Source organism: Podarcis vaucheri (assembly GCF_965113315.1).
Source record: "Podarcis vaucheri genome assembly, chromosome: 8".
Classification (NCBI taxonomy): Eukaryota; Metazoa; Chordata; class Lepidosauria; order Squamata; family Lacertidae; genus Podarcis; species Podarcis vaucheri.
In genome coordinates, this window is record NC_138766.1 from 54,926,615 (window position 1) to 54,939,920 (window position 13,306).

At 42.1% G+C, this 13,306-nt stretch overlaps 1 protein-coding gene across 2 annotated transcripts in view; it reads right to left on the bottom strand.

The window, feature by feature from the left end:
* Positions 1-10,273: 10,273 nt before the first annotated feature.
* Positions 10,274-13,306, bottom strand: part of ALKAL1 (ALK and LTK ligand 1) — a 32,902-nt gene continuing 29,869 nt past the window's right edge. For both annotated transcript variants that reach the window (XM_082234027.1, XM_082234026.1), the window contains exons 4-6: positions 12,698-12,778; positions 11,946-12,022; positions 10,274-10,952 (exon numbers count right to left, since the gene is read on the bottom strand). In XM_082234027.1, coding sequence (XP_082090153.1) covers positions 11,958-12,022; positions 12,698-12,778 — 146 coding nt within the window. In that variant the 3' untranslated portion in view covers positions 10,274-10,952; positions 11,946-11,957. The remainder of the gene's footprint in view (positions 10,953-11,945; positions 12,023-12,697; positions 12,779-13,306) is intronic.

The window sequence follows — 13,306 nt, forward strand, 5'->3', positions numbered from 1 at the left end:
CCCAACTTCCAGAACATGCCCTCGGAAAACTGGGTCTTCCCAATAGGACGCCTGGTGCAAACTAATGACTTCCTAAAAATCACTGCAACCCCCCCTCCCCGCCCACATGACCTGGGTTGCTGTGCGTAAGAGAAACCTGGTGGACAGGCAGCGGCAAGGACAGGCCCATCTGCTTCATCCAACCAAGTCTCTGTCACACATGCCAGGTCAAGTCCTCCATCCATGATCAAGTCATGGATGGCAGTGGTCTTATGAATCATTGACCTGCCATTGCACAGCAGCACATTCAGGTCATGTGGGTATCCCTTGCTGATTCTAGTATCCATCCAGTCAGGACCAGACCCGGAGGCAGGAATAGTCCTCAGACAACGACTAAACCTGCCTCCTCTGTGGTCTGGTCTTAGCGTAACTCCTCCTCCCACCCGTGATCACTGAGATCGGTTGTCCCAGTGCATCCCCCCCTGTGGAACATGCCCCAGCCATTTTGTTGGCTGGGACCCACTCCCCGGCAGCCCTGACCCCTCCCCTTAAGAACAAAATAACACCTTTATAAAAAAACCAATAAAACAATACAAACAAAAAACAGTAAAAATTACAAAAACATAAAATCAAACAAATTCCCAGGCCCAATAAACATCCACCCCACCCCCACCCACCCCCACTTACAAAAAATTCAAAATAAATTTTTTAAAAACATTTTTAAAGCACTCTGCACCCCTCCAGCAGTAACAGCAACTGTCCTAGTGAGGCCCGTCAGGCTCTGCCCTGGGCCAGGTGGTAAGTGGCAGGAAGGAGCAGGGCCCCCAGACACTCACACAGGAGAGTCCTCCTGGGCAGCAGAACGCAGCAGTCCCTGTGAGGCTTCAGGCCCCGCCCTGGGCCAGATGGTGAGTGGCAGGAAGGAGCAGGGCCCTCAGACACCCACACAGGAGAGTCCTCCTGGGCAGCAGAACGCAGCAGTCCCTGTGAGGCTTCAGGCCCCGCCCTGGGCCACGTGGTGAGCGGCAAGAGCAGGGCCCTCAGACACTCACACAGGAGAGTCCTCCTGGGCAGCAGAGCACAGCAGTCCTTATGAGGCTTCAGGCCCCGCCCCAGGCCAGGTGGTAAGTGGCAGGAAGGAGCAGGGCCCTCAGACACTCACACAGGAGAGATGCTTTTGCATTGCTCTAACGAAAATATTATATATGGCAGGCCGGCACAATTATGCATAACTTCAGAGTGACATCAACAAAGGATGCACTATTAAGTTTTTATAAGCAATGATCTATAAAAATGTCCTGCTGACCAAGGATGACATTGAATAAGTGTGGTTATCAAACTTTGTATGACTTCAACATTTAAATAAACACACCAGCAGGACAGTATGCATTCTTACCAGATGTGATAAATACTTGAACTAATATAAACGATGCACATTGGTGCATATAATCTTTTTTCTGAACTCTGTCCGTGTGTGAAAAAGCAAGGATGTTAAGTGGCAGCAAGGGCAGAGGGCATTGGAAAGGGCAAGATTTCATTTTGACAACTAGAAGAGCCCCTGTGACTTTTGCAAAAAATGGAGGGTGGTCAAACCGAGCCCCATTCATTCACGAATTCATCCTGAAATTATTTGCCTCTGGGAAATTTGTGGACACTTCCTACAGACTGGAATAGATGGGGTGGAGGTCAGCACTTAAGTCATGATGAGGTTGCTTCAAGGAAAGGTTGGGTTTGTTTTAGGAGAACCTTGCAGGTTGCTGTGCAGTTCCTCTGAAGTTGCAAATCCTTCACCCCCGTTGCTTTGGGTCTTCTGTCTTTGTCCACTCTCGTCTAGCTGTGTGTCCAATCACATTGACATGGTGCATCAATGGAGGGGGGAAGACCTTGAATCACCCTGACTTGCCTCATTGTGATCATCATAAAGCTGATGCACATTCCTAGCACTTACCGCAAGGGCTGCTACAGAAACAGAGGAAGCTGTGTTATACTAAGCCAGGCTATTTGCCCATCTAGCCTAGAGATGCTGAATCTGACTGGCAGCAGCTCTCCATGGTTTCCAGCAGAGGTCTGTCTTTCAAGTGACGTCGTCCCTTGTGCATCAAGAGAATGAAGATTTTCTAAATATTTAATCTCATGATGGGGTCTGAATCATCAGGTATCCTTCTGATTTCTATTGGTGATATAACTGGAAATATAGATGCGCTATTCTTGAAAGACTTAATGAATAGAAATGTCCCTATTGGGGGGAGGGGAACAAAATTGCATGAGCCATGATCCTTCTGTCTGAGGCCTTGGTGCCTACCTGTAGAGGGATTTCTAAACCCAGAGCTTTCCCTCTACTTAGAATGCACATATGGATGCATGCAGCACGATGGGCTATTAGAACACATATTCACACACAATATATACTGAACATTTAAAACTCTTTAATGTGACAAAAAATGGTATGCTAACAAAAATAAAAGTATTTTATGAAATCACATCTCTCAGTTGCTTCCATTTGCAGCTCTAAACTGAGTGTGTCCAAGAAGCACAACAACTAGTTGCAAAGCTTATTAAATGCCCCAAAATGAGTAAGTGTCTAGATCCTAGGTCTCTTTTTAGCTCAACCAAAGCCAAATGGCCCTTCCTGACCCACCAGGTTTGCTCTGTTCCTAAGTTCCTATCCTGTTCCTCTGGTCAAGTAAGTTATAAGCTTCAAAGCTTGTTGAGCCTGAAGGGAAAGCTTAGATGTGGAATTTCACATAAGCCTCGCACTTTCTGTGTGAGTGCCCCAAGAGCTGGAGAGGAGACAAACAGGTATTTGCAATGATCTTCAGAGGCCTCTGTATTCGTAGGTGCTGAACCCAAAAGGTGAAGCTTGAGATCCCTTGTTATTGAGCTGACATCTCATTTCAGTCTTTTATTCCTCCCTCTCAGTCATGAAGCTGTCAGGAGTTGCAGGGGGTTGAAGACTGACTACTATTTCTGCAGCAGGGTCCTTGTATCTAGTGTCCTAGAGCTGCCCAATCAGCATTAAATGAGATCTTTTCAGCCAGTGTATGCACCAAAGCTAAGCATTTAGGAACACTGGAAACACAGGGCGCTTTGGTTTCAAGAGAATGATGAGCAAGTTCTGTTACCTACAATGGCACTTCAAGGAAAACACTACTTCAGTCACTCCAAAAGAAGCTATTGGGGCCCTGCAAATAATTTACTGGTGTATGTGCACAGAATATGGTAGATCTAGCTGATCGCTACATTATTATAATGCATTCCTAATCATAATTATTGTATAATGATGATTATTGTATAACCATAGAAAGTTGTATCATCTCAAAATGGGTGTGGCTGTGAGGATGTATGGCTGTGACAATATCATGAAGGATCCTGCCTTTCTGAATCTTCCACTTTTCCCCTCAGAAAAGCACTAGGTATCTCCACATGAGACAAATAATTACCAACGAATTCAATACCCAATAACTTAATATGAGATAAATATTTAGCTTGAAAATTCCAATCTGACTGGCTTCAACCATTCAGTTTCTTCTTACCATTCTTCTACAAGACATTTATTCCATCACAGTCCTCCAGTCTTAAATCCTGAGCTGATTGTACTTTTTTTGGTGGGGGATATATACTCAGTACCAATCAGCTGTAGTTTCCATGGTTTCCCTCTATTATACAAATTGCTGTATGAGTTCCAGACCCATTGTGTTGACCTTGATCCAAGGGTAAACACAGCTGGCAAAAAAAGTAACATTTATTCATTTGATTTAAAACAGAAACAGCTTGAAACAGGTACTTCTTAGGTGAAGAGAAATAGAATATGTTAAACCAATATTTGCACACTTGTAGGAAGTAGGAGGTCAATGCAATAACCACTTGTTCCTGTTACTATTTATAATGTAAATAGTCAATGACTTGTCCTCTCTGACTCCTGGGGTTGGTTTTTTTTTACAGAGAGAGTATTTTGACTGAAATATTCAAGGATCCTTAAGGCAGGGCAATGATGTCCACATTCCCAAAAAGTAGAAATGCATTACCTAAAAAAAAAAGGAAGGACACATGAGGGCACACATTTGCCTAGAAAATTAGTATGCTAATTTATATAGCAAGATGCACATGAGGAATAATTAGTCTAAATAGAAATGCAATACATCTCACATTCCCCATAGTAGGGAAGACTGATCAGGTGTGGCGGGTGCCTGCTTATTCTGCTGCTCAGGTGGTAATTGTTGATGGGCAACATCACAGCCTTTATTCTCCTTTCTTGTGGTTCCTTATTGCTGAGCCAGACTTGGACCAAACAGTTTTTCAAAGAGAGGATTCCTTGAAATAGTAGATCATCCTTTGTAAAGTAATACATAGCCAAAGTGTTACTATGTGGCTGGTCACCATTACCTGCAAAGACTCCTGGTGCCACCTGGTGGTACACAGATTATCTCACTGACTATTTTAGCCTCTTCTAAGTTATCTTACACTGTGTGATGGCTTGGGAATCCGATTCAGAGGCTGAACTGGAGGAATCCCAGCCTGCACAGGAGTCCCCGCCTCCAGGGCCAGCTGAACTGGGGCAGGACCTTGATTCTGAAGCGCCTGCACCTGTGCCGGATCCTCAGGAACAGGCACCAGGTGAATCCACCCTGGCTCCGGAGGTGGTTGAGGACACAGTGCCTACAGGTGCACCTCTCCCAGCCCTGTCAGGGGAAGGTGAGTCTCCCCCTGGGTCCAGTAACCCTCCAGCCTCTCCTGAGCTGCAGAGGCTCAGGGCTGAGAAGCGGAGGGAACTGGTTTTTCCCAGGAGGAGTGCTCACCTTAAGGCCAGGAGAGGCGGGTCTCCTGGGGGCCGGGACCACCCCTGGCCTCAGAGAAGATAAAGGCCAGTCAGCCTGGTCCCAGGTTGCGGGAGCAACATCGTTGAAGAGCTGTTTCGGCCAGCACCCAGTCCTGTTCCTCCAGAGTTCCTGTCCTTGCCCGGCTCCTCGCTTTGGACCCCACTTCGCCTGTGGAGGACTGTCTGCTGACCCTCGACTCAGGTCCTGGAGCTCGCCCCACGGTAACCTCCCCCTGGGACCAGCACACACAGTCTGTTGACCAGGCCTGTCCCAGTACCCACCCCTCCTCCTGCATGAGACAAATAAGTCTGAGAATCACTGCTTTAGAGAAAAACTCAAATGCTATTTTTTATGTTGCTAGGGAAGCCTTTCTGATAGGGTCTGTGTCATTCTCCTCAGGTGTTCTCAAAGACTCATAAGAGTCTCAGGCAATTGTTAACTCTTGGATCCACTTAAGTGAGTGGTGTTCCATATTTTTTGGAGCACTTTGCATCACTTCACATTTGAGAGTGTTCAAAGAATCATAGAATCTTAGAGTTGAGAGGTTACCCCAAGGGTCATCTAGTCCAACCCCCCACAATGCAGGAATTTCAGCTAAAGCATCCATGACAAATGGCTATCCAACCTCTGCTTAAAAACCTCCAAGGAAGGAGACTCCACCATCTCTTGTGGGAGTCTGTTCCACTGTCTTACAGTCAGAAAGTGTTTTCGAATGTTCAGTCAGAATCTCCTTTCTTGTAACTTGAAGCTATTGCCTCGAGTCCTACCATCCAGAGCAGGAGAAAACAAGCATGCTCCCTCTTCCATGTGACAGTCCTCAAGATATTTGAAGATAAGATGCCTATCATATCTCCTCTCAGTCTCCTCTTTTTCAGGCTAAGTATACCCAGCTCCTTCCTTTACTACCTCTTTTCCTATCTTGGGCTGCAGCTCCCTCCTTACATCATTTATTCTATTATCACCAGGCTGGGCATCACTTTTCTTTTGAGTGAAGACAGAGGCAAAGTAGTTGTTGAGTAGTTCCACCTTTTCTCTGTCACCCAACAGCATTTCTCTGTGTTCCACATGCAGAAGGCCTACCACTTGCTTGTTCTTCCTCTTACTTTGCAAGCCTGAGCTCATTCTGAGCTTTAGCTAGCCCAATTCCCCCCCCCTACAACTGTTGGCTACTTGTGTATACTCCTGCTTTGTGATTTCCCCTTTCTTCCATTTCTTATACATCTCCTTAACTCTCAGCTCATCTGTAAGCTTCTTATGCAGCCACACCAGTTTCCTTAGATGCTTCCCACTTTTCTTTCTTGTTGGTATTGTCTACATTTGGTTCTTCAATATTTCTCCTTTTAGAAACTCCCATGCTTCTTGGACTCCCTTCTCATTGGGTATTTCTGACCATGAGATCACACCCAGTAGCTTTTTCAGCTTTTCGAAATTGGCCTTCTTAAAATCCAGAGTGTGTGTCCGACTTCACTCAGTTTTCCCTCGCCTTTGTATCTTGAAACCTAGAAGAACACGATCAATTCCTCCCAAGTTTCCAAGCATTTCCACTTCATCAATCAGTTCCTCCCTATTGGTGAGGACCCAGGTCCAAGACAGATGGTCCCTTTGTTGGTTCTTCCACCTTCTGGGAAATGAACTCGTCAGCAAGGCAATGGAGGAATTTGTCAGACCTTGTGCTCTTGGCAGAGTGCGAGTCCCAACAGATATCGGGGAAGTCCCCCATGATTACTACTGTATTTCTCTCCTTTTTAAATGTTTGGTACAGTGGTGCCTCGCAAGATGAAAAGAATCCGTTCTGTGATTCTCTTCGTCTAGCGGTTTTTTCGTCTTGCGTAGCAAGCCCATTGACAGATTAGCGGATTAGCACTATTAGCGCTATTAGCGGCTTTTAGTGGCTTATCGGCTTATCGGATCAGCTGATAAGCGGCTTAGCGGCTTAGAAAAAGGGGGGAGGGGAAAAACCCGCAGGAACTCGCAAGACATTTTCGTCTTGCGAAGCAAGCCCATAGGAGATTCGTTTTGCGAAGCACCTACAAAACAGAAAACTCTTTCAGCTAGTGAGTTTTTGCGTCTTGCTAGGCATTCTTCTTGCGGGGCACCACTGTAATCTGCCCATAGCAATTGTCACAACTTTGGCAGTTTTAGGTCTTGGGTGGAATCCTGTAGTCTATCAAAAGAAGGGTGAGGTGGTGACGATACCAGTGTTCCCCATTAAAGGGGTTTTTGAGGGAAGTCTCTGGCCTCATGCGCTCAGCAGGCAGTCATTGAACTCCCCTCAACAGCGCAGAGGGGGGATAGCTGTGTAAACACACGTTTTGCAGTGTCCCCCCATATTCCAATTGATCCTGCTTTGCCTCAGACTCCCAGCAGGGGGCTGAGAGGTATACACACCCAATGCCTAAGCCAAGGTTTCCTACATCTGAAATTAAATAAAGTTGTGGCCATTTTAATTCCAAATTTGTTGTCATGCATATTCATTGATAGAGGTCAGGCTCCCGGAAGGGGGCGGGGACTGCGATTGGGCACGCAATAAAATATTTTGATCACATTCTCAGCTTGGACAATTGCCACATTTGAAAGAAACAGGATAACTTATCCCCAGACACATGTGTACCCACATCATACATAAACCCTCATATTCCATGGTACATTATCATTCCACAATAGTTTTCTTTCTCCAAAATACTACCGGTTCCACATGCAGGGCCAGCTAGGCAGGCAGAGCTTTGTAGTTTGTCTTGGATGTGGAAATGGCGTCAGGAGGAGGAATTTGTATTTGTTAGGCAGTGGGGAACATTCTGGAACCTGTACAAAACAGCCACTTTCATGTTTAACTGAGCCTCTTGGGCTTGCCAATCAGGTCAGCGGTTCAAATCCTTGTGAAGGGGTGAGCTCCAGTTGCTTTGTCCAAGCTCCTGCCAACCTAGCAATTTGAAAGCACACCAGTGCAAGTAGATAAATAGGTACCGCTGTGGTGGGAAAGTAAAAGGTGTTTCTGTGCGCTCTGGTTTCCATTAAAAATTTGCATGGTTTTTATTGTACTGTACATTGATACTTTTCTTGTAAACTTGCTTGGTATTTTGGGGGCTATAGTGGTATATAAATGTTTTTTTATAAATAAATAGAAAATATAAACTGTTCAAAGATCTTCATATATTATTATTATTATTAAATTTGTTATTCACTTTATCTTGCCCAAAGCAACCCAAAGTGACTTCCAGTCAACCATATATACTATATATATTTCAGCTAGATGTATACAAATACTAAGTGTATAACACTGTGGAAATATAATGATGCTGTTTATTCAGAATAAATCACATGGCTTTCAAATTTAGACCCATATTTATATTTGTGCTCCTACACATCAGGGATCCACTTCGTTTGCTTCCATCTCTGAGGGCTCTGCATCTTTCTCACAGGTGGCCTTTGTACCGAATTATGGTACAAAAATAATCTAAAATGTATTTTAGTGCAATGTAATGACTCATTGCTACTTCTGTTTATTTTGCAATCGTGTCACAATTAATATATTAGCAGAAGCGGAAACACATGTGTAGTTTAATAGAAATAATATGACATGGAAAGTTTTAAGAATAAAGTCAGTTTAAGTGCAAGATCCAGTTAAAGATGCAGTTAATAATCCTTAGTTCTCACTTCAGGTATGGCTACATGTGAATTCTCCTCCCCCCCCCCTCTCTCTCACACACACACACACACTGTACTTGAGTTTGGCGTTATGTGAGACCCTGCAATCCTAGATCTAAAAGCCTATGCAGATATTGCAATTGTGTATGTTAATTGTAAGAATGAGGATGTGAAATGCCACCACAGCTCACCAAAAAACCATGTATACTTTTGAGATCACTAAGAGAAGTTTGATACAGAAACCAGGTTCTCAGAGTGATTTTAGGAGAGCAATTCAACTTTACTTCTACAGTTCACAGAATTTCTGGGTCCAGGTATAAAACCTTTTGAGGAAATATTGCTGGACAGTCATGCCATCAGCTTTGGGACTACATTGAGATATAAAGGTAATTGGATTGTTAGCTGACCTATTTGTAAGCCTTGCTCACTTTTTGGTGTATTTTAAACGAACTGGTAATTGTTGGATTCTTATTGTGTCAGTTTAAAATGATAACCTTTATAATGCTTATGTAATATTATAATAGGGTCATTTTATATTATAATATAAATTATAATAGGGCCATCGTTCTACCCAGACACTGAGGTCCAGCGCTGAGGGCCTTATGGCGGTTCCCTCACTGCGAGAAGCTAAGTTACAGGGAACCAGGCAGAGGACCTTTTTGGTAGCAGCGCCTGCCCTGTGGAACGCCCTCCCACCAGATGTCAAAGAGAAAAATAACTACCAAACTTTTAGAAGACATCTGAAAGCAGCCCTGTTTAGGGAAGCTTTTCATGTTTAATAGGTTATTGTAGTTTAGTGTTTTGTTGGAAGCCGCCCAGATGGGTGGGGTATAAATTATTATTATTATTATTATTATTATTATTATTATTAGTGCCATTTTCAGCACAAACACGGTTGTGAATAGCTTGGTATATAAATAAATTGACTATGACTAAAATTAGCAAGCATGTCTACAGAATTAGCACTGCCTGTGCAAATATGCACAGTTGACTTCAGTTTCACACAATATACCCTTGTTTTTATACTTAATTTTAGAAGTATAAAATTCTTAATCAAGAACAGAGGAGGCTGCTTTGTGGATTTGCTTGAAGAATTGACTTTCTACAGTTTGCATCTGAAACCCTGTCATCTGCACACTACAGATACTGTTCTTGTAGTCTTATCCTCATTTGCCTGTAGACCAAAGACACAGATAGAATAAGACAGAACTTATATGTGTGGCTTTAACAGAGCAAATCAAATGGGGTGCAGGAAATGCCTTTCCTAACGCCCAGCTGAGCTTGCGTGGGGGATAACTTTTTTCTATTCCGAGAGCTTCCTTTTTTTAAAAGGGGGGAGGAAAGCTTACCTCCTATTGATTTCAGTAGGAAGGAGATAAACTGTACCAGCTGCAAGACTGGCATAGTCTATTCGCTGTTCTGTGGGGAGGGGGAATCAGAAGACTAGGAGGGCTTTGGATCCTGCACATCCATGAATAACCTGGTATGTTCCCTTTTTGTCCTATCTAACACCAGAGGAGTAATGGCAGAGGACTTTTCCACAGCCTCACAGGGAAGGCTTGAAAGGTCAGGTCTCCTCTCCAAGGGTAAACATCTGTCTCTTGCTTTTTTTTCCAGAAAGTAAAAACTAAAATGTCCAATGGCTCCTGGGATGCCCTCCTAGAGATCATAGGACTGCAGCATTAGAAAGTATGTAGAAAGCATATACCTTCAAGTATGGAATAATTACTTTAATAGTATCCAGCTGCAATATAGAATATATTTAACAGGTGTTAGAGATAGTAATTAAAAGTCCCAAAATCACCCAAAGGGTCAAGAAAAACATGAAAATATGAGATCTATATTCTTTATTCCACCCAAACTGCATTGCAGTCTTCCAGTCTTTATATTTACATTATTTGTGACTCTTTCTATAAGTGCCAGTACAAACGTAACTGATGATAATCCAAAACAGCTTCACAAATGTTTCCCAAAGCAGTGTGCATTTTTTGAGCAGTTTGTTCTGATGTGCAATAATATATATACTATGTAGGCATATATATATATATTACCAAAAGCTTCATAATATGAAATATTTTCCACAGAAAGTAAAACATCCCACTTGCAGCTTATTCAGATTTCAGTTACAGAGACTTCTGCTTTTCAAGTTAGTGCAAATAATGAAAGTAAGAGCCTGAGCAAAATGATGTACAAACAATGAAACAAGAAACAGCAAACACACCAGCCAACTCCCTGCATATAACATTTAATTAGTATATTATTAGTAGTCTTTATATACAACATATTTAAATAAATTGGCTTATTTGAGCTATAGGCAACATATTTACAAATACAAATAAAATACGTTCCTTTCACACGAATATGGAATGTCCGACATATATGAAAATAAAATGCATCTAGTAACAAAACAATGCTGTAAATTAAAAAAAGAGCAAGATGTCTTCTCTTTGTCTTGGGACAGATTTCAAGGCACTTTCTTGGCAAACCAGAGTTCAGGCTTAGCAGAAAAGTCTGAAACAAAAAACAGTTCACTTAGATTCCCAGCTATTGAATAATAATAGTAATAATAATAGTTTCAATAGAAACCAACGCATTTATAGGTTCTTGCTTACTAAAAAATGAAGAAAAACTTTAATGACTACAGGCTTTCCCAGTGCAAACACGAAACGCTCAGTGGTCAACATAACTGCTGGTACCACCCCACCATTGGCACATTCAACTGAAGATACATTTTGAGAGCCCTGACAAATCAGGGTTCCAGTTGTACAGAAAGTCTTTTGCACACAGAGTGGATATGCACACAGATTCTGTTGCAAATAAATGCAGATTAGCAGCAAAGTGGTGATCCTGTTCCATTTTTGAAACAAGAAATGTTGCATTTTTAATGTTGGCTTATTTGCATACCTCAGAAGTTAATAAATATTTCTTGCCCTCTACAAAATAAAAAGAAAGTTGTACCTATCTCCACCATGGAGTCATGGTCTGATATTGTTGATAACCTGTAGTGCAGCTTAAAAAGCTAGTTGTTTGGAAAACTGAAGCCATGTTTTACCTATTATATCAGAAGACTTCTCCATGGTCCTGAAATAGTGCAGAAGTAGCCCACCAGGGCCACATCAACAAGCATTTGACAAAATTGGAAAACGGCAGGTAAGTCATCTCTTTAAGTTACATAATTTTTTTTTATAAATTCAAGTAGCCACAGGGGAGACTGATCAGGCTTAAAATGGTGGGAGTGGAAAGGGAGCTTAACTTTTTCCGCTCTTCCCATGGCACTGATGAAAACAACATTTCCAAAGCAGGGAGTTCCAGTTCCAGTGCCAACAGAGGCTTCCTCTTGATGAAAAAAGTTGTATGTCTGATTTTCTGTGATTTTCACTGAAATCACAGTGGGGAGAAGGCTAAACTCTTGTTACTGTTTGGCTTTTGAGAAAAGAAACTAACAGGAACAAACTGGTCATTAGATTAGAAAGGTGTTTCAATTTTTTTTAAAAAAATACTTACATAACAGGCCTCCTATGGCTGTGTACACAGTGGACTCATTGCTAATCTTGTCAGCAATCTTGCACACCTTTTATAATCTATTTAAAACCATAAAAATGAAGTTAACATTAATCATCATGTGTTTAATTTCCTAGAGTGTAAGTCCAGTTTCATTTGCCATCAGCTGCAAAATGTAGGTGTTTTAGGGAGTTTTTTATATGTCTCCCTAGACGGACTGCAATAAAACAATCATTTAACAAGTAACATTCCTTGTAGGGTAGCCCAATACAAGTGGAAACAAAGGATTCATATATGTCCCCTAATGAACAAAACATTGATATGAACTATTGGTACTATTGGAAAGTTGAAAAGGAAGGAAGTAGTTTTCAACATACATTACATTCAGCATGGCACTACATTCAGCTCTGCCACCAGGTGAAATATGCCACTGAAAGTTGACAGCACTCAAGGTCGATTTAGCATAGCTCTGAACCCCAGTTCCTGGGAATCTCAAGTGGAAGAGTACCACTATGCTCACTACACTACTTGTGGACTTCCCAAAGGCCTCATGTTTGCCAATGGAGAACAGAATGCTGGACTAGTCTAACCCAGCAAGGCTCTTCTTATGTTCTTAATGGCAGTGGACACGTGTGTATTCCATTCTCAAGAAAGACTGGGGGAAATGATTTGGTGTTAAGAACCTGCTCAACCCTGGCCTAAGACCAGACAGACAGGACAATGAAACATGGAAGTAGTTTTTAGCTGGAACTTACAGGCTGGTGTTGAACAATCCCGTGTGTTGTGATAGAGCCGGTGGAAATGCTTACTACATTCAGCTGAAAATGTAACTGGACCTGTTTGAGGATTAATAAAACACAACATTTTGATTGCATTTCTAATTCTATTGCAAACTAAATTGCACAAATAATAGTTAGTTAGTTCATATTTGCTTTGTCTAATATGTTTCAAACCTTTCACCTTGTCAAATAAGGCAAGATAGTGGTTAATAGAAAAGGGACCTTTTCAGTGCTAGCACTAGGGGTATGGAATGTCCTGCTCAGAGAAGCTAACTTGGCACCTACACTGTGGTCCTTTTGGCATCAAGTGAAGGTATTTCTCTTCCCCACTCCTGCCCCAGCCTTTCAATCTTTAAAAATGTTTAGTGTTTTTTAGATATTTTGGGCTACAGTTTTTCCTTAGCTTATTTTGTCTTTATTCTCCTACTATATTCAGCTTTTAGGTTTATTTATATGGTTTTAATTTCTATACTATAAACCACCCAGAGAACTTTCTTTTATGGGTGTGGGGGTGTGTGATAAAGAGATACAAATATTGTGATAAATAAATAAATGTTCAGAGTACAATTTTACTGAAGTTTCTGA